General features: G+C 48.6%; 2 protein-coding genes across 8 annotated transcripts in view; both read left to right on the top strand.

Moving 5' to 3' along the window:
* Nucleotides 1-1,652: 1,652 nt before the first annotated feature.
* Nucleotides 1,653-10,378, top strand: rbm42 (RNA binding motif protein 42). Of its 2 annotated transcripts, none has more exons than XM_064305235.1 (10): nt 1,653-1,781; nt 2,260-2,398; nt 2,581-2,650; nt 3,130-3,195; nt 5,686-5,858; nt 7,019-7,177; nt 7,564-7,704; nt 8,151-8,268; nt 8,639-8,833; nt 9,079-10,378. In XM_064305235.1, exons 1-10 carry the CDS (start codon nt 1,654-1,656, stop codon nt 9,189-9,191), a joined length of 1,302 nt encoding a protein of 433 aa, XP_064161305.1. In that variant the 5' UTR covers nt 1,653; the 3' UTR covers nt 9,192-10,378. The 2 variants fall into 2 exon arrangements, with proteins under 2 accessions (XP_064161305.1, XP_064161297.1); XM_064305227.1 differs by having other exon boundaries at nt 8,639-8,872.
* A 153-nt stretch (nt 10,379-10,531) lies between these two features.
* arhgap33 (Rho GTPase activating protein 33) overlaps nt 10,532-24,281 on the top strand; it is a 67,298-nt gene continuing 53,548 nt past the window's right edge. For 3 of the 6 annotated variants that reach the window (XM_064305195.1, XM_064305204.1, XM_064305169.1), the window contains exon 1: nt 10,532-11,681. Coding sequence is in view for 2 of the 6 variants with exons in the window: in XM_064305169.1 (XP_064161239.1) it covers nt 11,663-11,681 (19 nt within the window). In the remaining 4 variants the exon portion in view is untranslated. Of the gene's footprint in view, nt 11,682-11,712; nt 13,962-24,281 lie in introns of those variants that run through there. The other 3 variants (XM_064305186.1, XM_064305177.1, XM_064305213.1) reach the window with 2 other exon arrangements.

Genomic DNA, 24,281 nt, shown 5'->3' with positions numbered 1-24,281 from the left:
CGCCAATCAGCTCGTTGGGAGCAATTAGGGGTTAGGTTTCTTTCTCAGGGACGCTTCGACACACCCAGGGCGGGGGACCGAACCGGCAACCCTGCTACTGCCGGACAGCCGCTCTTACCACCTGAGCTATGTCGCCTCAATGTGTTACTCTGATAGCATGACTGGGGCGGGGCCAGAGTGGAATGCAGAACCAGCACCAAGACATTTTCTCCCAGTTTTTTTAATTAATATTATTTAAGAAATGTTGAAATAACGGCATGGATTTAAAATTTTCATTATACAGAAGGCATACTAACCCGTTTACTGCAACAACAAAAAAAGAAGTGATCCAGGGTGTAATTACCCTTTACGGATTAAATATCCCTTTTATGCTTGTTAAGAACTGTTTTTTCTGCTTAATTCTTAGCAATGGTTGTACACCTAAAATGTAGAGCATAAAAATAGTACCCAAACTCCAGCACAATAGGTGGCGGTATTGGATCTTTGAGTTCTAAGCAGGCTGACTTCAAGAAATACTGATCGTTGGGTAGAAAATACGTCATATGTAAGCGTCCCTTTTGAATGGAGGATGAGAAGTACAGGACTGCGAGTATTACTACTAGACGAGCCAGTCTGTGATTTCACATAAACAGCCTTCACTTTGGCGAGCGCTTTCAAATACGTGTGGAAATTTGATCGTTTTTATTTTTGGCGACAGGCGCAAAGGTTTGTATTCATTACATGTGTAATGGAACGCGAAACACTCGCCCAGCTAGCGAGCAAGTTACCCAACTGAAGCAGACCGGGCTAGCTAACTGTGTTAGCTGTGTTAGCTAGCTTATATGCGAATGTTTCAACAGGTTCGCTCTTTTTCTAACTTGATGAATAACAGCGATTGCTTTTAGCTACCGTTCTTGTTTGGGTTAGGTAGCTTCTTTCAGAAAACACTGATGTTCGCTCGACAATTTGCGTCCTGTCCGGGTAGCTAAGTATCTAACTTGAATTAACTTATACTATGTCTAACATTGGCCATGTTGACGTTGCGACGTTAGCTATGGAGAAAGATATTTTTATAACTTGTTATTTGGCTATATACCTACCTGCTCTGAAAAGTTTTTTCCCCCTAATCAGCCAGGTAGTTTACAAATGAATGTCATTCAGAGCTATTGTAAATGTTGGAAATATTTTGCTAAAATACACAATCTGATCTATTCGGAACTTAAATTCACTTGCACCCGAATTAATTGTTTACCTAAGTAACTAACTCGCAAACCAGTTGCTGGTTAAAAAAAAGTGTCTGTTCTGACTATATGTGTTTTATGTTATGACAAGACGTAATCAGAATGTCAAAGCTGTTCATCTTACGTGGTTTGATCGAATACTCAGTCAATCACGGTACAGGTGCACGAAAGTGTATTTTTCTAAAGTAGTGAACAAACGAGTTGATTTAGCAAAATGTACATGTTGTACATGTGAATGATTTGTATCCGCAAAACCCAGCTCGCCGCAGGACAGAATCTTGACGTCATGTATTGTTGCAAAAGATAAATCGTTATTAACTATTCAACGAGTTAAAGGAAAACGTTTATAAATTATTGCGTTTAAAATTGTTAACACAAATCGTTAGGTAGTGTTAACCACGTAACTACACACATTCCGTGTAGAGGAGTTTTAATGGATAAATTTAGAGGAATTGGGTTCGCTTTAATTGTGTCCTTGGATCTGTGTTGCTCTTTCCAGGGGAGAATGGCGGTGAAGTCGGGAGAAGAGCGGCTCAAGGAGATGGAGGCCGAGATGGCTTTGTGAGTTCAACGGTCTTTCGTGCTGAAATGAGATGGTACAGGCCAGGGCTATCGGGTTACATTGCCCTGTGTCTCTGCGCTGTTTGCGCAAAGGTTATATGTTTGTTGCTTGTTGTTTTCTTCAGAGGGAAAGATCAGGATGAATTCTCAGTTTAAAAAAATATATATAAACTTTAAAGTAAATCTGAAGATGATGGTAAAACAACATGCACTCACTCTTGAACAATAACAAAGTTTTATTGATTGCATTTAACAGCAACAGTCCATCACTGGCTGAACGTTTTGGCACTCGGGCTGTTTAAGGCAAGAACCTCTGCAGTTGTTTGTGACGAAGAGGGTTCTTTACTGTAGCAGGTTCTGCAAAGAAAAAATGCTTTTTTTTGTATAGAAGTTACCAATCAAATGCCTCTGCTTGCTCCAGGACTGATCCATTGTTATTGATGGTGGGGGGGGGGGTGTTCCTCTGTCTCACTCTAAGGTTTGAGCAGGAGGTTCTGGGCGGTCCGGTGCCCGTTGCCCCAGGAAGTCCAGCGATGGTGGAGGCCGTGCCCGTGGCCCTCGCTGTGCCTGCCATGCCCGTTGTCCGACCGATCATTGGCACCAACACCTACCAGCAGGTAGACGAGGCGGCCGGTTCTTGTTCTCTGAGTTTTGGAAACTTTGTGACCGAGTTTGGCACGTTCGCGTGGTCGGCCCTGCTGCAGAGCTGTCGTGGGGCAGTCGTTCTCTCGGCCTCGGCCGCTCTGTGTTTTTTTCCCACGATTCCCCGGGGTTCATTCGCCGCTCTCCTGTGTCGCAGGTCCAGCAGAGCCTGGATGCGAGGGCTGCCACGTTCGTGGGACCCCCGCCCCCTACCTTTGTAGGCCCAGGTAAGGAGACCGAACCCCGACTTCTGGATTTGTGGGCGTGGCGAGTAGTTCCCTTAAATTCGGAGGGTTTTTTTTTCGGCTCGTCGTTCTTCCAGACGGCGCCGGTGAGTCTGGAAGCGGCTCCTGGTTCTGGGAGGTTCCGTGAGTCAGTACCTACTGTGGGCTGTGTGTCTCAGCATGTCCGCAGTGCTTCAGTGGCAAAACTGCCCACGGCTGACCTTGCTTTGTCTTTTTAAACGGACAGCAATATGTCTGTGTCGAGCTTGGGTTGACTCTCAAAAAGGAGGCCGCAGGCATTAGAAAATGAAAGCATTTGAATGTTCCAGGCACCCACTAAGTAGTTCCGGATTGTCAAAATGCTTGGTACGTCCAAACAAGCGTTCCCTTGGTTTGCAAAGAATGGGTCCTTGAGATTTTAACTTTTCCTCTCCCTCTCTCCACCTCCGCCGCCGCCCCCCCCCCCACCCCCCACCCCCCAGCCGTGCCCCCCATCAGACCGCCCCTGATGAGGCCAGCGTTCGTGCCACACATTCTGCAGAGATCAGGTACCGAGCGGAGTCATTACATCATTACATTACACTGCGTACTTACTTACATTACATTACATTACACTGCATACATACATTACATTACATTGCACTGCGTACATACTTACATTACATCATTACATTACACTTCATACATATTTACATTACATCATTATATTACACTGCATACATACTTACATTACATCATTACATGACACTGCATACATACTTACATTACATCATTACATGACACTGCATACATACTTACATTACATCATTACATTACACTTCATACATATTTACATTACATCATTATATTACACTGCATACATACTTACATTACATCATTACATTACACTGCGTACGTACTTACATTACATCATTATATTACACTTCATACATATTTACATTACATCATTATATTACACTGCATACATACTTACATTACATCATTACATTACACTTCATACATATTTACATTACATCATTATATTACACTGCATACATACTTACATTACATCATTACATTACACTGCGTACGTACTTACATTACATCATTATATTACACTGCATACATACTTACATTACATCATTACATTGCACTGCGTACATACTTACATTACATCATTACATTACACTTCATACATATTTACATTACATTACATCATTATATTACACTGCATACATACATTACATTACACTGCGTACGTACTTACATTACATCATTATATTACACTGCATACATACTTACATTACATCATTACATTGCACTGCGTACATACTTACATTACATCATTACATTACACTTCATACATATTTACATTACATCATTATATTACACTGCATACATACTTACATTACATCATTACATTACACTTCATACATATTTACATTACATCATTATATTACACTGCATACATACTTACATTACATCATTACATTACACTTCATACATATTTACATTACATCATTATATTACACTGCATACATACTTACATTACATCATTACATTACACAGTGTACGTACTTACATTACATCATTACATTACACTGCATACATACTTACATTACATCATTACATTACACTGCGTACGTACTTACATTACATCATTATATTACACTGCATACATACTTACATTACATCATTACATTGCACTGCGTACATACTTACATTACATCATTACATTACACTTCATACATATTTACATTACATCATTATATTACACTGCATACATACTTACATTACATCATTACATCACACAGCGTATGTACTTACATTACATCATTACATCACACAGCGTACATACTTACATTACATCATTACATCACACAGCGTACATACTTACATTACATCATTACATCACACAGCGTACGTACTTACATTACATCATTACATCACACAGCGTACATACTTACATTACATCATTACATCACACAGCGTACATACTTACATTACATCATTACATCACACAGCGTACATACTTACATTACATCATTACATTACACTGCGTACATACTTACATTACATCATTACATTACACTTCATACATATTTACATTACATCATTATATTACACTGCATACATACTTACATTACATCATTACATCACACAGCGTACGTACTTACATTACATCATTACATCACACAGCGTACATACTTACATTACATTACACTGCATACATACTTACATTACATCATTACATTACACAGCGTACATACATTACATTACACTGCATACATACTTACATTACATCATTACATTACACTGCGTACGTACTTACATTACATCATTATATTACACTGCATACATACTTACATTACATCATTACATTACACAGTGTACGTACTTACATTACATCATTATATTACACTGCATACATACTTACATTACATCATTATATTACACTGCATACATACTTACATTACATCATTATATTACACTGCATACATACTTACATTACATCATTACATTACACAGTGTACGTACTTACATTACATCACACAGCGTACGTACTTACATTACATCATTACATCACACAGCGTACGTACTTACATTACATCATTACATCACACAGTGTACGTACTTACATTACATCACACAGCGTACGTACTTACATTACATCATTACATCACACAGTGTACGTACTTACATTACATCACACAGCGTATGTACTTACATTACATCATTACATCACACAGCGTACGTACTTACATTACATCATTACATCACACAGCGTATGTACTTACATTACATCATTACAGTCCACCCCCATAGGGCAGAATGTAATACAGTATCTTCCCTCTGACTTTAATTGTGTCTAGAAGTCTCTTCAGCTTCAGTCTAAACTCTTCACTGTTTTTCTCTCTCTCCTCTCTCCTTCTTTCTCTCTGTTTTGCTCCTTTTCTGTTCTTCACCTGTCCTTTTTGTCTCTCTCCCTCTTTTAAAAAAAAATATATATTTCATCAATCCTTTCCTCCCTCCCTCCCCCATCCCTCCCTCTGTCTCAGGGGGTCAGAGAATGCCAATGATGCGTGGACCCCCTCCTCAGGGCATGATGGCACCCCCCATGCCACGACCCCCCCCTCCACCGCCCATGATGATGGCTCCGCCCATGCAGGGCCCCCCCCAGCACCACATGGGCCCCATGGGGCCGATGGGACCCATGGGCCCCATGCCTCCGGTGAGTACCCACAAAGCACTGGGTTGGCTTAGACACCGCATCAGACACCGCGTCCAATCAGGACTGTGGGCGGAGTGCTTTCGGTTGAAAAGTGAAAGCCCTTTTTTCGCGTGAAAATCATTTTAAAAAAGTGAACAAAGAAGCTGCAGCATTGAAACCAGACATTTGCAGGGCTGTAGTTGAGTGTTTGTTCTATTGCAAGGACATTCTGGGCCTTCACGGGCAGCTTAAGGGGAGCGGTCATGTGACGTGATGTCCGGTGGTAGTGCTGGGTGAGCGCTCCGCTGCTGAACACGCGTTAGCGTGCGGGAGGACAGGAGCTGAGGCCGTACCCCTGCACCGCCCCCGGCTGCTCGAGTACGGGCGTGGAAGTGCAGTGGGGCAGTGTGCAGTGGGGGAGGGTGCAGTGGGGCAGGGTGCAGTGGGGCAGGGTACAGCATGCAGTGGGGCAGGGTGCAGTGGGGCAGGGTACAGCATGCAGTGGGGCAGGGTGCAGTGGGGCAGGGTACAGCATGCAGTGGGGCAGGGTGCAGTGGGGCAGGGTACAGCATGCAGTGGGGTAGGGTACAGTGTGCAGTGGGGCAGGGTGCAGTGTGCAGTGGGGCAGGGTGCAGTGGGGCAGGGTGCAGCGTGCAGTGGGGTAGGGTACAGTGTGCAGTGGGGCAGGGTACAGTGTGCAGTGGGGCAGGGTGCAGTGTGCAGTGGGGCAGTGTGCAGTGGGGCGGGGTACAGTGTGCAGTGGGGCAGGGTGCAGTGTGCAGTGGGGCGGGGTACAGTGTGCAGTTGGGCAGGGTACAGTGTGCAGTGGGGCAGGGTACAGTGTGCAGTTGGGCAGGGTACAGTGTGCAGTGGGGCAGGGTACAGTGTGCAGTGGGGCAGGGTGCAGTGTGCAGTGGGGCAGGGTACAGTGTGCAGTGGGGCGGGGTACAGTGTGCAGTGGGGCGGGGTACAGTAGGGCAGGGTGCAGTGGGGCAGGGTACAGTGTGCAGTGGGGCGGGGTACAGCGTGCAGCAGGGCGGGGTACAGGGTTTTAGGGGTTGGTCTGGAGTTGGGTTTTGCTCTGCTTTTGACTTTCGACCGTTCCTCCCCCCGATTGTCCTCCATTTTGGCTCCTTGGAGCCCTTCTGTTCACCGGACCCCCTGTTCCCTCCCCCTTGCAGGTGGGGGGAATGAGCCAGATGGTGTCAGTGCCCCCGCGCCCGCCGGTCCAGGCCGCGCCCAAACTCACCCCCACCGTGATCCAGGCGGCCCCCACCGTCTACACCACCCCCCCCGCACCCAAGAGACCGGACCTCCGCGCCCAGAGGCAGGCACGCATGGTACGTGTGCCCACACACACTCACACACACACACACACTCACACACACACACACACACACTCACACACTCACACACACACACACTCACACACACACACACACTCACACACACACACACTCACACACACTCACACACACACACACACACACACACACACACTCACACCACACACACACCTCCACCACACACACTACACACACCACCTCACGCACTCACACACCACTCACACACACACACACACACACACACACACACTCACACACACACACTCAACACACACTCACCACACTCACCACTCCACACACACACCACCACACACACACACACACACACACACACCCTCCCTCCTCCTACCTCTCTCTCTCTCTCTCTCTCTCTCTCTCAGGAGGAGCTGGCTGCTGCAGTGGCGGAGCAGCAGGCTGCAGTGGTGGCCGCAGGGCTGCTGGAGGCGAAGAAGGAGCCTGCGGCAGGGGAGGAGGGCGTGATCGGCCCCGCCCTGCCCGAGTCCGAGCCCAGCCACACAGAGGTGCGGCTCCGCCCCAAACCCCGCCCAGAACCACACCCATAACTCCGCCCAGAACCCAACCCCTAACCCTGCCCCAAACCCTGTCTTAAACCCTGCCCCAAACTCCGCCCAGAACCACACCCCTAACCCTGCCCCAAGCCCTGTCTTAAACCCTGCCCCAAACCCCGCCCAGAACCACACCCCTAACTCCGCCCAGAACCCCACCCCTAACCCTGTCCCAAACCTGCCCCAAACCTGCCTTAAACCCCCAAACCGCCCAGAACCACACCCCTAACTCCGCCCAGAACCCCACCCCTAACCCTGTCCCAAACCTGCCCTTTGGCACTGCACCACACAGAGGCAGGAATCGCACATTTTATTTACTTATTTATTCCTGTGTGGAGCTCTAATTTCACCGGTTTCCTGGTTTGCCTTACTTACTTATGGGCTGTACTTCCCCGGTCCAGCCAGCAGATGGCAGCGCCGAGGACAAGAAGAAGGGGAGGCAGGAGAAGGTGAAGAAGTGCATCCGCACGGCTGCAGGCACCTCGTGGGAGGACGCCAGCCTGCTGGAGTGGGAATCAGGTAGGGCCCCAGCAGGCTGTGATACAAGCAGCTTGCATTTTTTACAATGATCTTTGACTCCATTAATGTGACTGCGCAATATTGTTGAGTCATGGTAATATTTCATCAGAATTCCAAAATGGTTTTGTGGACTCTTGATGAAAGTCTTCCGACTGAAATAGTTTGTAGGACCTTCTCATAACTGAGCACTCCTAAGAGGTGGAGCGGGTGGAGGTGTAACTTGGTTGGCAGACATTCTCACCTTAATATGTCATCTTCGTTTCGACATGCGATATGTGCACATGCGCTTTTACACAACATTTCCCTTCTGCTTTCTCTGTGCGTTTGTCTTCTTTGCACACACATCCCCCCCCTCGTATTCCTCCTCCAGATGATTTCCGGATCTTCTGCGGTGACCTTGGCAACGAGGTGAACGACGACATCCTGGCCCGGGCCTTCAGCCGCTACCCCTCCTTCCTGAAGGCCAAGGTGGTGCGGGACAAGCGCACGGGGAAGACCAAGGGCTACGGCTTCGTCAGCTTCAAGGACCCCAACGACTACGTGCGCGCCATGAGGGAGATGAACGGTGAGGGGGGGGGGCTGTGCGCCATGAGGGAGATGAACGGTGGGGGGGGGAGAGGGGGGGCATTGTTTGGAATTGTCATTTGCTATGTTCTAACTTACAGAATACATAGCATTTGGTCATGGTTAATAGCATATTGATTATTTGAGCTTCACACACGTTGGTCAGGTCTCCTGTACATTTGACGACCCCCGCAAGTGAATGATGGGATTGACTTGCCTTGCTGTCTGTCCCTCCTGCCCCCCCAGGGAAGTACGTGGGCAGCCGACCAATTAAACTGCGCAAGAGCATGTGGAAGGACAGGAACATGGAGGTGGTGCGCAAGAAGCAGAAGGAAAAGAAGAAGCTGGGACTCAGATAGAAAGAGCTTACCTGTGTCTGTGCCTGTGTGTGTGTGCGCGCGTGTGTGCGCATGTCTGTGTGTGTGCGCCTGTCTGTGTGCATTTCTGTGTGTGCATGCGTGTGTACACGTGTGTATGTGTGTGTGTGTGTGTCTGCGCGCGTGTGTCTGTGTGTGTGTGTGCGCGTGTGTGCACGCGCGTGCGTGCGTGTGTACACGTGTGTGTGTGTGTGTCTGCGCACGTGTGTGTGTCTGCGCACGTGTGTGTGTGTGTGTGTGTGTGTGTGCGCGTGTGTGTGTGCGTGAGTGTCCTGGGTATCTCCATGGGCGTCAGCAGGACCTCTCACAGCTGCTGTGGCGGCAGGGGTGGGGTGGGGGGGGTATTTGGGGGGGTTTGGGGGGGATATGTGGGAGGGGGTCCAGCTGGCTGAATGAGGTGCGTTCCCCAGGCTCTATGTGATTAAGAAGCAGCTGTCAGAGAGCACGTGTGTGTGAAGGAGCTGAAGAGCTGAGGAACAGGAAGGACTGGACACCAGAGGGGGTTCAGATCTCGTGTGTCTGAAGGACCGGACACCAGAGGGGGTTCAGGTCTCATGTGTCTGAAGGACTGGACACCAGAGGGGGTTCAGGTCTCGTGTGTCTGAAGGACTGGACACCAGAGGGGGTTCAGGTCTCATGTGTCTGAAGGACTGGACACCAGAGGGGGTTCAGGTCTCATGTGTCTGAAGGACCGGACACCAGAGGGGGTTCAGGTCTCGTGTGTCTGAAGGACCGGACACCAGAGGGGGTTCAGGTCTCATGTGTCTGAAGGACTGGACACCAGAGGGGGTTCAGATCTCGTGTGTCTGAAGGACTGGACACCAGAGCATGGTAACTGTTATCCAAGTACTAGCATGGTATATGTTAAGTACATAGGACAATATTTTATCTGTAATGAATCGCGTGTGATGATGGTCTATATTGAGTAAGAACAGTGTTTTGTTTTTTGTTTTTTAAACTTGGCAACCACTATTTTTAACTGTGAAGCCCAGTTAAAAATAGAGTTGTCGGACCGCTCTCTGACTTTGTTATAATTTTAATGCCGCATTGTAAACAGTCACTGTTTAAAAAAACTGTTTACCATTGTTCTGTACATTTGCAGTGAATAGTTGTACAGAAGCCATTCTGACAACAGCGTAGAGTAATTCAGTAAAATCCAAATTTCTTAACAGCTCTGTACTTGTGAATTTTATTCTGTGGTGTAATAGGTACTGTGTAATCCACCCCCCCTTACATGAGGATGTGTTGTTCCAGAAGCCGTTACTAGAGGGCGCCAAAGACCGATAAATTAAGTCGACAGACTCGGAAGACCCAACAAGATTTTAATCACGCCGGTAAAATGGAGTTCAACACAGTGGCTGTTCTTGTGGTGACTACCGTTTGTAGAACAACCAGTTATCAATTGGGTGAGCTAACCAAGTGCGAGTGCAACGGATGTCGTCACCTGCTCTGCTTCTGACGCCTCGGCATCCACTGAGCCACAAATCCCTCAGTATTCGTCAGCACGGGGTGCCGGTGTCACGTGATGCTAGAGATGGTGATAATGTGTATGTCCTCTGAACACTTGTAAATGGGGTGAAGCAGTTCTACAAAGAAACAGTTGCACTACACCATTGCATATATATTTTCAACTCTGGATTTCACAGGAATTGGGCATATCAACGGATGTATATTATTCGCATACGTCCTTTGATTAACTTGAATGTTTTTCCTTGGAGCCATGTAGAAAACTAATAACAAGTTACGTATTTGCAACAGGTGTTCTGAAGGGTGCCAGTACACGTGGTTTCTCCAAAATGAAAGATTGTGTTTAGTTTTGGAAATTGAAGTGTAATGATGTGAAACAAAATCAACAAAGTCACTGGATGTTCATGCGGGTTGTTTCCTAGCTAACTAGTGGCCATAGGCAACAAGGAGCTCACTGAACCCATGGATACGTGCACAGGCGCATAATTCGTAGATAATTAGTGAGGTTAAATTTGGCTGAATGGCATGTACTCATAAATGATTTTTTCTGTCGTCTTGTCATCTGGTGTGACAATTTCTTGGTGATTTACAACGGGGTGGTTGTTGCACCTTAAATTTGTCTATTCTGAAAATAAGCGCTCATCCCGTGTTGACAACGCAACTCTGTGATCCAAATCTAAAATGAAAATGCCCAACCGTGTACGACGCTGATAAATTCGGAATAGGCAGAGACAAAAGTAACCCTATTGCGTTGAGCATCTACCTTGTTGTGACGGCGTTTCCCCTGTTGCATGAGGCTTTTCTCGTAAGATGCAGAAATGGAGATTCGGCTAAGGCGCGTTTCCTATTTTCAGAGGAGCGTGAACTTTCCGGAGGCAGCGGGCGCCAATGGCCTACGCGAGACGATAGAGAAGTGAAGTCTAACCACTTCTGTATTTGAACATACTGTAGTCACCGTGACACTGGAGCGCTGCGTCTGAAGCACCATGCAACGCAGAGCGACAGGTATGTCAAAAGCTGCTGCGCCCAGCTGCTGCGTTCTATGTAGCCAATTTCTTGCCTTTTACGTTATACGGAGTTTATCGACGGCGTTCTAATTCAGTGCTGATATTTAGCCGCTCGTAGGCTAATGTATATGGACTTGTTTAGCACTGGTCTGTGTGGAACGACCGTTAGAATTATGACTATCATTTGATGCCATCGTTTCGTGCATTTCACTCCACGCACTTCCTCACTGGTTTATCAGGAGGTGTGGAACGGGACAAATGTTGATCGGCCTGTGGTTGTCGAACGATTTATTATTATTAGGCCTATGATTAGTATTATTATTATTTGTTTGGGACTGCATAGGTAGCATATCCGGTTTCAGTGACAAGTGGTTAATAGGAAGTTGCAAATGTTCCTGTGTTTCACCTTGCTTACACAAAGCACCCTCACATACCATCGCTGAAAATAAGGGGAAACTATTGATTTATAAGCGCAGAATAGTGCGTCTGTTTGTATTGGATTAATTAAAATAGGCTACATACTTGTACAGCATGTATAGCCTATGCTTATCTGAGCCCAGCACGTTATTAGTTGCGGAAAACGTGCGTTTTTCATGTTTATTGTCAATGTAAATGAATTATCACAAGCACTTTTATCATATAAGGTGCAGCTGACGTAGACCTATGCTATATAAACCGTCCGCTTATGGTCTGAACTCCTGATCTGTGTCAAATAATGAATCTCGAGCGTTCAGCAGAACGCACAGGGTTGGTGGTATCGGTAGCAATATAACATTAGCATAAATTATTCAGCTGTTTTATTAACTTCTCAAACTGGGAAGACTTGCCTACATTTTTTTTTCTTTGGTTGACTTGCCCCGTGAATTTTTAATGCGTTCACATTTTTTCTACATAAATGTGAACTTAGCTTACTTACAAGATTCTGTTGCAATCTCGTAATGGATGTCTGTAGACCATGTTGTGTTAGTCTTGGTATTTGGTCCAGCTGACTTTTGTCTGTTTTCATTAAATTATTTACAGCCCCGGTTCACACTATAACACCTCATTGCTCCACTGAAATGCCACGGTCAAAGGAGGGCGGTGTAAGCATACACTGTGCCTGGTCCAGACATGCAGTAGCCTACTCTGTGCACCGAAACCCCTCTTGTCGTGGTTATGGGTAAGGGATGTCCAGGAACGAGGCGATAACGGTCTCGAGTAAACCCAGCCGCACGGTTGGCTCCGGTAACGTGTAGCCTACGTAAACTACACACTTTCACTTACGCAGGTCCAGAGGCTGTACTAGGCTAACTGAGACGTGGTGATTTGGTCCGGCAAGTCAGCTGTTCGGAATATTAGACATCCCGAGCGCTTCTCCCTGCCTTCCGCTCCACAATACCTTTTGTCCAGAGGGGCAGGCACATCAATGGGCCGTCTCATTCTGTCCGTATAGGGGTGCGCGTAGTATGACAGCTCACCTAAAATCCGCTGTTTAGTACAGATTTGTGAAATGCTACCAACAACACCCGTATTTATCAATATTTGTATTATAGTCTTACATTTTTAAGTATTTCTAACTTTCCCCGAGCCTGCACATTTGCGGTATACACACATTTAACCGCCACAGCTAATGTGGTAGAGGCGAAGTGATCCCGAAGACGTTTTGCATTAGTTTGCATGAGGGATAGGCAGGCCATTCCCAACCCACATGGCTTTGTGACACCAATGAATCGACGGCCGCGCCAGAGACAAACGGACCTCTGGTTCCAATGAGGGATCCGTGAACAACCGCTTTATATGATTTACAGAGTCCTCTTGTTCACATTGATGGGTCGATGTAACCAGCTAGATAAATAAATCGTGCCAGTGCCTACACTATTTGTTTTATTTCACCGAAAGGCATGGTGCTGCTTTATAGCTAGTCAAAGCATCTAGCATTTCGCCGCGCCCCCCTCCTCCCTCTATCTCTCCTTCTCTCCTCCCTCTCATTCTGTCTTCTTGGGGGTTAGCTGGCTTGCAAGAGACGGGCTGGAGAGCGGTCCCGTTGTTGTTTCTCTAGTCTTGTTTGCCGCGAGTTAGCCAGCGCAGGGCATCCATACCTTCAAAATGTGAGGTGAAATATTGCGAGGTTAAATTATCGACGCGAGGAAAAGGGGAGAAGGGATTCTGGTCACACGTTTACCAGGAACGTCCAGCGAGCTAGCTGGCTAGCTACTTCAAAGAGGGAGAGAGCTTGAATTTGAAGACGGAGTCCACCCGACCCCTACCTCACCCCCTGAACCGGGATATCGGAATGGTGGTGAGTCAACAGAACGACTTGTTTCCGTACATTTTAATCTATTTGTGTTGTTGTGGTAATTTGAAAAATCGATAAAAGGAAAAAAAAAACAACAAACCGCGTATTTGGAAATTAACTCTTTGCGGACAGAAGCAGTGCTACCCCATGGATGTAGTACAGCCTGTTCGTTACGCGTTGCTAACTGGCTGTCGATGCTGTTGTTGTTGCCATTAGTTACAGCCGCGCTGATCCTGTCGCCACGATTCGGAGAATTCGTAGTACATTTGTTTTTCTTAACGGAACCGCTGATGGGGAGTTACTTAATATGAAGCCAGTTTATCGATTTCCTCTCTCGAAATGTGTTTTTGCTCGTTTGCGAGGTAGTCTAGCGTTAGTTTAGAATGATGGAGAATGCTAGCTAGACTAGCGATGTTAAGCAAATTTCAGGTTCGTTTCAGGTTGTCTGGCATTAAAACTATTGCATGTGCGCACACAAGCTTGTTCACGTTGGCTACGTTTGTACCATCCTAGTTATTTGACTAGGTAGTTATTATCTAAAGAATAATCCAAATTATCATCCATTCAGGGCGACCCGTAGGACAAAAACCTAAGAAGCTAGCGTCCACCGCCCTTTGTTTATTTATTCACGCTTGATTTAGTTAGGCTAGCTAGCAAGCAGAATAGCCTAACGAAATGAAGGCACCAATCAAGGTGTAGGCTAGCTGACGTTACTCATCGAAAAACTGTACGTGTGCTGTGGTCAATGTCGTTTCTCAGCTTGCAGTGGCTTGGCCATGCATCTCGGTAGTCTAACGTGTTGAAACAGGTGCTGCTTAGGTGGAGTTAGCCATCAGACCATCTAAAAAATAGTTAGTTTTATCCTTCCTTTCTTTTTTGCCGCCTCCCATCCTGTCAGACGGAGTAGCTGTTCGAATACTTTGACGTACTGAATTAGGTACATGGCTTTCACATTAATATTGCCCCATAGCATTTCCGCTCTGGACACTGCAACGCACTAACGTTATATGAAATCCTGAACAACTGGCGGTGGCCAAAGAGCTGGCATACGTTAATTTAGTTTGACATCCAACTATGCCTCCAGGGTCCAAAGGTATCAAGCGCACATCACAATACGCCGTCCCGTGTAATATCGCAGCAGTCTTTGCGTTGAAGTTAAAGCGATTTTAAACATTTTAAAATGTGTCCTTGAATATATCAGGAAAGTTTCTTCTTTATTACTGGGTGACTAAAAATGAAAAACAGAATATTGTGGTTGTTTTATCAACGACAAAATAATGATATCGTCTTCTCATGGATTAAAAAAACATATAAACACGTAATGTATAATGAATTTAGCACGGAATCGAAGTTTGATATCTTTGGAGCCAGGCAGTGTAATAAATGTCCGCTTGAAGAACTTGAAGAATAATTTAACTTGAACTTGAATTTGTGTATGGTGTTACCTTCAGGGTGACATGTTTTAGGTGTTTTTTGAGACTTGTAGTTTCAGTGGAGATGCAGTGGTCACGGGCAATACTGAACTGTATTTTACTAGTAAAAAAAATGGATTAAAAACTGCATAAATAACTCTGGAATTTAAGGGAGAGGTGGAGGAGAGTCAATGTTGGTTAGAACATAGCATAGCTTCCAGTAACTAAGCCTAATTTCAACCTAGTCGGTTTAGAGGAACAAGATGGCTACATCAGGCGTCTCTAAACCTAACATTCCCTGTTTTTTCTGTATGATGGCTTGTGTCTGTCTATCCACACTGACTCGAGAAATTTCCACCTCTGTGTTTAGCCTATGTACATTTACCCTGGAGGCTTTCTAGGCCAGAGACCCAACCGTCTTTCCCCGCCCCCGTGACCACGATTAGTCACCCGGAAGACTAGAGGATTGTCCTGATGCAATACCATCTATCATCCTCTGTTTATTTTCCCCTGTTGATTAACTGGGAGGAATCGGAGAGGTGTGCGTGTGTGTGTGTGTGATGCACCTGTGTGTGTGCGTGCGTGCTAGTGTTTGTGTGTGTCTGTGTGCGCGCGGGCGCTGGTGTATGTCTGGCTGTGACTTCATGCCTTGCTAGCTGCAATACCACGGCGGTGTGTAGTAAGTGTTGAATTGTGGCTGAGGTCCACTTCTGAAGAGTCGGTCGCGTTCAGTGCTGTCACGACCGCTTTTAACATGGCAACGGTAGATAAAGGACCATCGGTCAAAGCGCAAAATGCGTGGATTTCCCCGATACCCTGTCCTTCTGTGAGGGAGAGGATGTCAGCGGAGTGTCCCTGGGGCTGTTCGGTTTTGCCGCTGAACATCCTCTCCCACTGTCGGCTGTCAGAGCGGAGGCCCTCGCTCTGCGTGCGTGAGACGTGCACGAGGCCTCTGCCCCTGCCCCAGGCGTTTGGGGTGTGAAAATCGGTGTCTCCCGATTAACCGGGAGAAATCACACCCCTTGTCTGTGAGTGGTGAAGTGCATCTGTACTCATAGGTCAGGGGTCCTCAGTCTTATCCATAAAGGGCTGGTGTGAGTGCTGGCTTTTGTTCCAACTTCAAACTGATCAGTTACACACCTGATTGTGCTACTCAACTGCTAGAGTCTGTGCTAAGGCCATTGATTAGCAGAATCAGGTGTGTAAGTGTTTTCGGTTGGGGGGGAAAACGCTGCACCCACAGCAGCCCTTTCCGATGGGTGACCCCTGCCCTACATTTTCACCAGGGTGTCTGCAGTGTGGCTGACCAACGCTGATCTCCAGCGGGGTTTCAGTTCATAGCGTGCCGTGTCGTGCGGGAGAAAGCAGTGGCTGCAGTGTGAGCACGCCTCCGCAGTAGGCCCTGCCCCCCCTACGTGTGATGAAATGGAGGTGTTTATGCATGGGTTAGGCCGACGGTGTCTTATCCGCTTTGAAGTGGCCCCGCTTCCTTCACGTTGGGCGCTGCTGAACCCGGCAGAAGCAGAGCCGCAACTTTAAACACTGCTGTGGTTTCTGCCTCCTGTGGCTCTTCTTCGCACCTCCACACCCGCCCACGGACCCGCCCCACAGACCCAACCAATCCGGTGTGACTGAGGTATATAAACAGTGGCCAGTTTAATTAGGTCAAAAAGAATACATTTTGTTTAGAGAAATACCTGATCGTTGGTGGCTAACAAGCAGTATGAAGTAGGTCTCTTTGTCCTTGAATTGCCTTGATCTGTCCTGTTGAAGGCCCCTTTGATAATAATGGAATGTGAATTATTGATCAATTAATTTATTCATTTTAATTTCATCCAAATAAAAATTAGTCAGTGGGTAGGATTTTTAAGATGCTGACTAGTTAAATATTCAAGGACTTCACAAATAGTGTCCCTTAGTGAAGCTTCAGCTTGTGTATTTTTTTTATTTATTTATTTATTTTGCTTCCTTATCTCCTGACCTACATTTTTTGTCAGGAAAAAAATCAGCTGGAATCAAATTAAGGCTCGACATGCCTCATTTTCCTAGAGACAAAGCCTGGGTTGTTATGGCCAGTATGAGCCAGGGAGATCAGCTGGAGCGCATTCCTGCGGTTTATTTTATCAGTCCTCCTGTCCTCGGTCCTTACCTGACCCGGAAGGCGAGGTCCACCACCTTTAAGAACATTCTGACCCGTTAAAGGCTCCTTGGAGGAGCGAGGACCGAGGAGGCTCCCAGAGGATGCTTCAGCAAGGCTACACAAGTTTTATTTATTATTTTTTTTTACAGAAGCGCAACGCTTGTATTTATAATGTTTTTTTGTGGAGGCGGCACAAAATTCGATCAAGGGGGCCCCCCCCTCAGACTGCAGGGAAGGCCCTGCTGCTACACCTCTCCTGTTCTCATTTCTCCTTCTCTCGCTTCCTCTCCCAGCCTCTGTTTTACTCCTTGTCCCCTTCAGCAGTCTATCCTTGCTTATTACTTCAACCTCACCGATCGTTTTTTTTTCATTTTTCCATTAAACCCACCCCCCCACCCTCCGTCCTGCCCCACCCCCCCCCCCCCGGGCAAGCCCGAGTGTCTCTTTTGTCATAATGACCCAGCGCCCAGTCGGCGCACTTTATTTTGGCTGCTTCTGTCCGCTCGCATCCCGGGCCAGATGATCCTGGCGGTCACGGCGAGAGGCAGCGCGTGCGAGGGGAGGTGTTTAATTATTAACCCAGCGTCTTCGCCCGCCGCCGCGGCGACCGACTCAACAGGGCCGCCCCGCCGCTCGGACGGGGTGCCGGGCCGTTCCCCGCCACCTCCCGAGAAATGAACCTGGGTAAGGCTTGCGCTCCTGGAGGGAGATTCAAATAATGCCCCCCCCCCGTCCTCTGATTGGCTGCATGCCCACCTGTCAGCGGCGACGAGGAAGCGCGGCGTCGTGTTTGTTTTCTCTGTCGCTAACGGTCGGTGGCCATTTTTATCTCTCTTCCGCGCAGCGCTGCGCTGTGGTAACCCCCGCGCTCGTATGCGGAAGTGGCAGCAGATTTTCTGCTGAAGTGTGAAAGCACGGGAAGACGCCGTATGTTCACACCATACTTCAGAGCCCCTTCCTTCCCCCCCCCTCCCCCCTCCCTGACCAACATTGCACATTGTCACTTCAAGTACAATGTGCAATGTTGCATGGCATGGTCTGAATCTTCGAGTACAACCGAGCCAAGTCTGTGTGCACAGTACGGGCCTCTCTCTTTAGCGAGTCTTTAGGCCACATGCCTGCGTCTCACATGGGCTTCTGTCTGACGCGGAGCCTGAAACAGAACCAAACAGGAGGAAAAAAAAATACAAGAATGGCGCAATGCTGCCATTGTGTCACAAGCCTCGTAAATTGGCTAAATTGGTAATCTGCCATTTGACATAGTTGGCAACGGTTGAGTGTGTATGTGGATTTGACGCAAGTCAGTTACCAAGAGTAGGCTGCTGTTTCACTGCAAGTTTCATTGCAGTTTATGTAAATACGCAAGATATGGTTATGCCTTAGTGTTCACGCAGTGAACAGTTATGCCATAGTGGACTTTCATGGTTGGGGGATGTCTCTCAAATGTATGCTGGAATGGAGATATTCCTATAGAAGAATGTGGCAGTTAAGCTAATCATTTCTCCTCTTTCAAAATGTACCACAACAATCACTGATTTGTTCCATTTCCTCCCTCCACACCAAAAAGTATTTATGTTGGATTTAAATTTCACTCGTCAAAATTCCACCAACTTGAGATGGACCCAAGGTCTGGGCCTTGCTGCACTCCGGCCTTCACTCTCATCCGCAGACGGCCCCGGAGGCCTGACTGAGACTGAGTGGGGGAAGTGCATATAATGGATTCATACTCCTCTGAGCCATACAGCCACAGAACCACAGGCTACTGCACTAGCATGATGAAAATCAGGCAGGGGAGGCTGCTGTTTTTGTGTCAACATCGGACGCGTTACGTAAGCCCATCTCCCGCTCTCTCGCTCCAGCAGTCGCGTGAAGAAAAAGGGCGAGCGGAAGGGGAGAGAGAGGAGCGGCGGCAGCAGCAGGCGGACAGGCCCGCGGGCGGCCTCCATCGCCGCTCCCATCCACCGCACTGTCCCGTCTACGCGTCCCGGGCCCCCTCTGTCAGATTCGGGCGGTGGATAACGGGCGGCTGCGGGTCCCGAGTAATTTAGGAAACCTTCGGACCCTGGAACAGGTCGCGGAGCTTCGCCGCCCGCGCTCCTCGGACGGCCCGTAGGACGAGTCCTCGCCTCGTTCGGGCGCTCTTATTGGTTCGTGCTCAGCAGTGCTGATTTACGGGCCGAGGTGCTAACTCACAGACAGCTGCAGCGTGTCTGGATTCGCGTGCGCAGTTCTCTCTCTCTGATCGCTGTGTGATAATGAGGCCGCTCTCCTTCCGGCAAGGCTGGGGCGAAGCGGTGATGTCACTGATAGGATGTGCTCCTTTAGTCTGAGCTGAAAAGGCTGCCTCCATTGAGTGCTCCTCTCTAGTACCCTGTGAAGGTCCCCAATGTATGTAAAATATTAAGTATTTATAAATATTTAACTGTTGGGTAAAAAGTTGGGTCTGTGTATTTTTGGGCGCACTGCCCTTCTCGACAGTGTCTTGAGGTTCTTAAAACCTGAATGAGATGAGATGGATCAGCACGGGCCGTTGAGTGGAGAATGGGCTGAAGGGGGCTTTCAGAGCAAGCAGAAGTTTACAGGGCGGTGATTACTGGCCACGCTTCATGAAAATGCCAAAATAAAAGAAAAGATGTTTGTTTACTTTTGTGTTTAGAAGTGCTGGGTTAATTTGAGTGTAGGTATGACCTTGTATGGGAAGTCGTTTAACCTGGTGAAAGATTAATCGCAGGCCCAGAACCCTGTCCCTGCCGAAAGTGGACCTGAGAGCAACTGCTGGTGGCACAAGAGTGTGGAAACGGCATAAATAATCCATTCCAGTCATAGCCCTTAGGGGCCAACTGGCTCAATTTGCCCTGCGAGAAACAGCATTTCTGTTTCTGGTATTTAAACGTTGTTTGTTTAGTTGTTGGTTTATTTTATTTGCCGTTTCCTTTATTCAATCATTCATTAATTAACGTTGTTAGGAACAGGAGCATGTTTGCCTCAACTAAGCCCGACCCCGTAAAACAAAAAATTTTGGATTTGCGCCACAAATAATTTAAAGGGGGGCTTAACAAGACAGGGGATTGGAGAGGGGGTCGGGGGGGGGGCCTGGGGGACCAATTTTACGAAGCCCGCAGCTCGTTGTCGGGGGCGACGGGGTATTCCTCACATCCGCCCATCCCCCAGGCCTTCTCTCTCAGTGGCTCCATTCTGTCCGTCCGCGTGCGTGCCGAGGTCAGCTATTTATGAAATCGAGTTAGACAGCTCCGCAGTTGTTTTTTTTTTTCTCCTCCCTACTCACTGCCCTGGCATTGACTCTGGCGGCTTGAGAAACGCGCAGTCAAACTGAAGATGCGATTTGGCTAACTGACTTGGCTTGGCTTTCAGCGCTCTGTGGCCGGACTGCCTGTCCCGCACGCCGCTTTAATTGCGTTTGAATGAGTCGTCCGCGGCGGTAACAATCGCGCCAATTACCGCCGCGGACCGTGGAATGCGCTGAGCCCAAATCGAATTGGGAGTGTTCGTGGCTCGCGCTTGCTTGGCCCCTTAAAGCTGCTCGTAATGGGCTCGTGATGAAATGGAGTCTCCGCGTTCTCACTCTGCCCCTCCCCGACGCCCAGGCTGAGGCCGTGCCTTTCTGGAGGCCTAGCTGACGCTGCAGCCTGGGTGTCAGCCGACCACCTGGGGCTCGGCGCGGAGGAAGGCGGCGCTCCTAGCGCTCGTTCCGGTCGCTTGTTTTATCCGTCCTCGTCTCCCCGGTCCTCGTCTGGCCCAGAAACGGATCACGGTCCGCCATCTTTAAGGACGTTCCAGTCCGTTGGACGCTCCTTGGAGGAGCGAGGAGGCTCCTGGAGGGGAGGGCTTCAGCGAGGGTGCGGGAGCGCAGCCTTTGCGGAAGTTCGCGTGCGCAGTTCTCTCTCTGATCGCTGTGTGATAATGAGGCCGCTCTCCTTCCGGCAAGGCTAGGGCGAAGCGGTGATGTCACTGATAGGATGTGCTCCTTTAGTCTGAGCTGAAAAGGCTGCCTCCATTGAGTGCTCTTCTCTAGTACCCTGTGAAGGTCCCCAATTTATGTAAAATATTAAGCATTTATAAATATTTAACTGTTGGGTAAAAAGTTGGGTCTGTGTATTTTTGGGCGCACTGCCCTTCTCGACAGTGTCTCGAGGTTCTTAAAACCTGAATGAGATGGATCAGCTCGGGCCGTTGACTTGAGAATGGGCTGAAGGGGGAGTGCAGCCTTTGCGGAAGTTTTTTTTTTTTTTTTGTTGAACGTTTGACGTATAAATGATCGACCTGTTTGAAGAAGAGCGAAGATGCCAAATTTCCTTGAGTCCTCCGTCCCCACGTCCTTTCCTCACATCCTCCGTCGGGTGGCGCTAGGGAGCGAGGAAAGGACACGAGGAAAGGATGCAAGGAGCGAAAATTAACAACTGGACGAGCCCCAGTGCTTCCTGCTAAAGGGTTTCCCACGGATTATTGCTTCTGCTTCAGTGTCTGACCAGACCCTGAGTATGGCCTGAGATGACCATCTGAGCTTCCCTGAAGATGCTGCAGCATCCCCCCACCCCACCCCCCCCCCAGACCCTGAGTATGGCCTGAGATGACCATCTGAGCTTCCTGAAGATGCTGCAGTAACACCCCCCCCCTCCCCACACAACATCAGGGAGACTCTGCCCCTCCTCAGCCAAAGAGGCAACACATCTGCTGGTATAAGCCCCTTTAATCTCTCGTCTGGACTACTGTAACCCTTCGCCTGCTGGCTTACAGGCCTCTGCCGTCAGGCCAGTGCCCCTGGTCCAGAATGCTGCCGCCTGCCCGCCCACCTGCCCGGTCTTCAAACTGCCAAAATTCACACCCGCCGCGCCGCCTTTGAACACCTTTAATTGGCCTCTGGTGGCTGCCCGGGGGTCATCCTGTCACAACCAGGCGGTGAATGGCGCCACCCTTTCCTCTCTTCAGGCAATGGTGGTCACAGCGACTGCTCCAACCTAGACCGGTCCGTTCAGCGTCCTCTCTACAGCAGGCTGTCCCGCCCCTTTCAGCTCCCAATAGCCACTTCCCTGACCCCCCCCCCCCCATATCCTCCGCCCCTATGCGGAACGACCTTACATATTCGACCCTGAAAACACATTCACTGGCTCTTTTCCGCAATCATCTCAAACTCACCATTTTCAATTTGCTCCCTAGTAGAGCTAGCCCATTATTTCACAGGTGATGTGGCACTTATAAATGTGTAATTTCAACTGTGCTCATCTTCTAGCTTCCTATGGCGTTTGCTTACCGCGCGCAGCGCGCTTTCGTTAGCCGCCTCGGCTAAACGCACTTGCTTAAATGGCCGAAGTGTGTACATGGTAATCGCGAGGCGATGCGTTCGCTCCGGCGAGCGCGTCTGAGTCTTCTCGGCATTCGACGATCGCGTGTCTGTTTCGGAGGGCGAGTGGGGGAAACCGCATTCTGAAATAGACGCGTTTCTGACACCTTCCGTGCGCGTTTCGGTTAGATAGCCTTGCAGAATTTGTGCAACGCTAAGTTAAACGCTCCTTTTAATAGCCCAACTGAAAATAGGGTCTGTGCTGAGCCGCTCTTCTCTGATTAATCTGTACACTTCATGCGAGATCTTATGGCTGAGGGTGTACGCCACGCACGCAACACCCTTCCGCTGATGAACGCGGTACTGCACGTCGAAAAACGTTTGAATGGGCCCAGAGCCTTCCTGTTTTAAAATTCTCTTTTCCCCGCTCTGCCTCCTGATTTTTGGAATGCCTGATGGCGCTCACCGATCGCGCCCGGTTACCGCCGTCGTCGGTTTGGGAGAGCGCTGACTCGCAGTCCGCCCTGCCGCTGCTTCCGCCTGCGGGGGTTTTGGGGTTTGGATGCGGGCGCGGTTCAGAGGCGTGGGTGTGGTGCGGATTACGCCTCGCAGGGCTGTCGGGATGCTGTCCTCGCCGGGACACAGTCCGAATTCCGTACCGGCCCGTGTGCGGGGCGCTTCCGCACACTGGGACAGCGCCTTAACGGGACGGGGCACCCAGCAACCCCGGACTCATCCAACCCCTGAGGGGACGAGCTTTAGCGAGCGCGACCCTTTCTTTGAGGGGCGTAAAACCACTGTTTGTCTTTTCTTCCCCAAAACAACCTGTGAGAGCTGGATCATGTGACCCATTCGCATGCATAGGGGGCGGGGGTGGGTGTGGGGGGGTGGCGGGGTGGCAGTTTCCCATGCATGTACAGGAAGAGGCTCTGATTCTGGTCTGGAGAGTGAGTTTATGAGCTGTAGTGAGGCTCTGATTAGGGTCTGGAGAGTGAGTTTATGAGTCGTAGTGAGGCTCTGATTCCGGTCTGTATAGTGAGGCTCTGATTCCGGTCTGGAGAGTGAGTTTATGAGCCGTAGTGAGGCTCTGATTCCGGTCTGGAGAGTGAGTTTATGAGCTGTAGTGAGGCTCTGATTCCGGTCTGGAGAGTGAGTTTATGAGCTGTAGTGAGGCTCTGATTCCGGTCTGGAGAGTGAGTTTATGAGCTGTAGTGAGGCTCTGATTCCGGTCTGGAGAGTGGTTTACTGGAGCTGGATCAGGCTCTATTCGGATCTAGGGGAGGAGGATGAGTGTGGGGGTCAGTTCCGTCTGGAAGTGGTTTTGACGAGTGAGGCTCTGATTCGTCTGGAGTGAGTTTGAGCTGTAGTGAGGCTCTGATTCCGGTCTGGAGAGTGAGTTTATGAGCGTAGTGAGGCTCTGATTCCGGTCTGGAGAGTGAGTTTCTGTAGTGAGGCCGAGTTTTAGCTGAGGA

This window comes from Anguilla rostrata, chromosome 1, assembly GCF_018555375.3.
Source record: "Anguilla rostrata isolate EN2019 chromosome 1, ASM1855537v3, whole genome shotgun sequence".
Classification (NCBI taxonomy): Eukaryota; Metazoa; Chordata; class Actinopteri; order Anguilliformes; family Anguillidae; genus Anguilla; species Anguilla rostrata.
The sequence above is the reverse complement of the archived record's forward strand: the minus strand, read 5'-3'. Positions and strand labels throughout refer to the sequence as shown.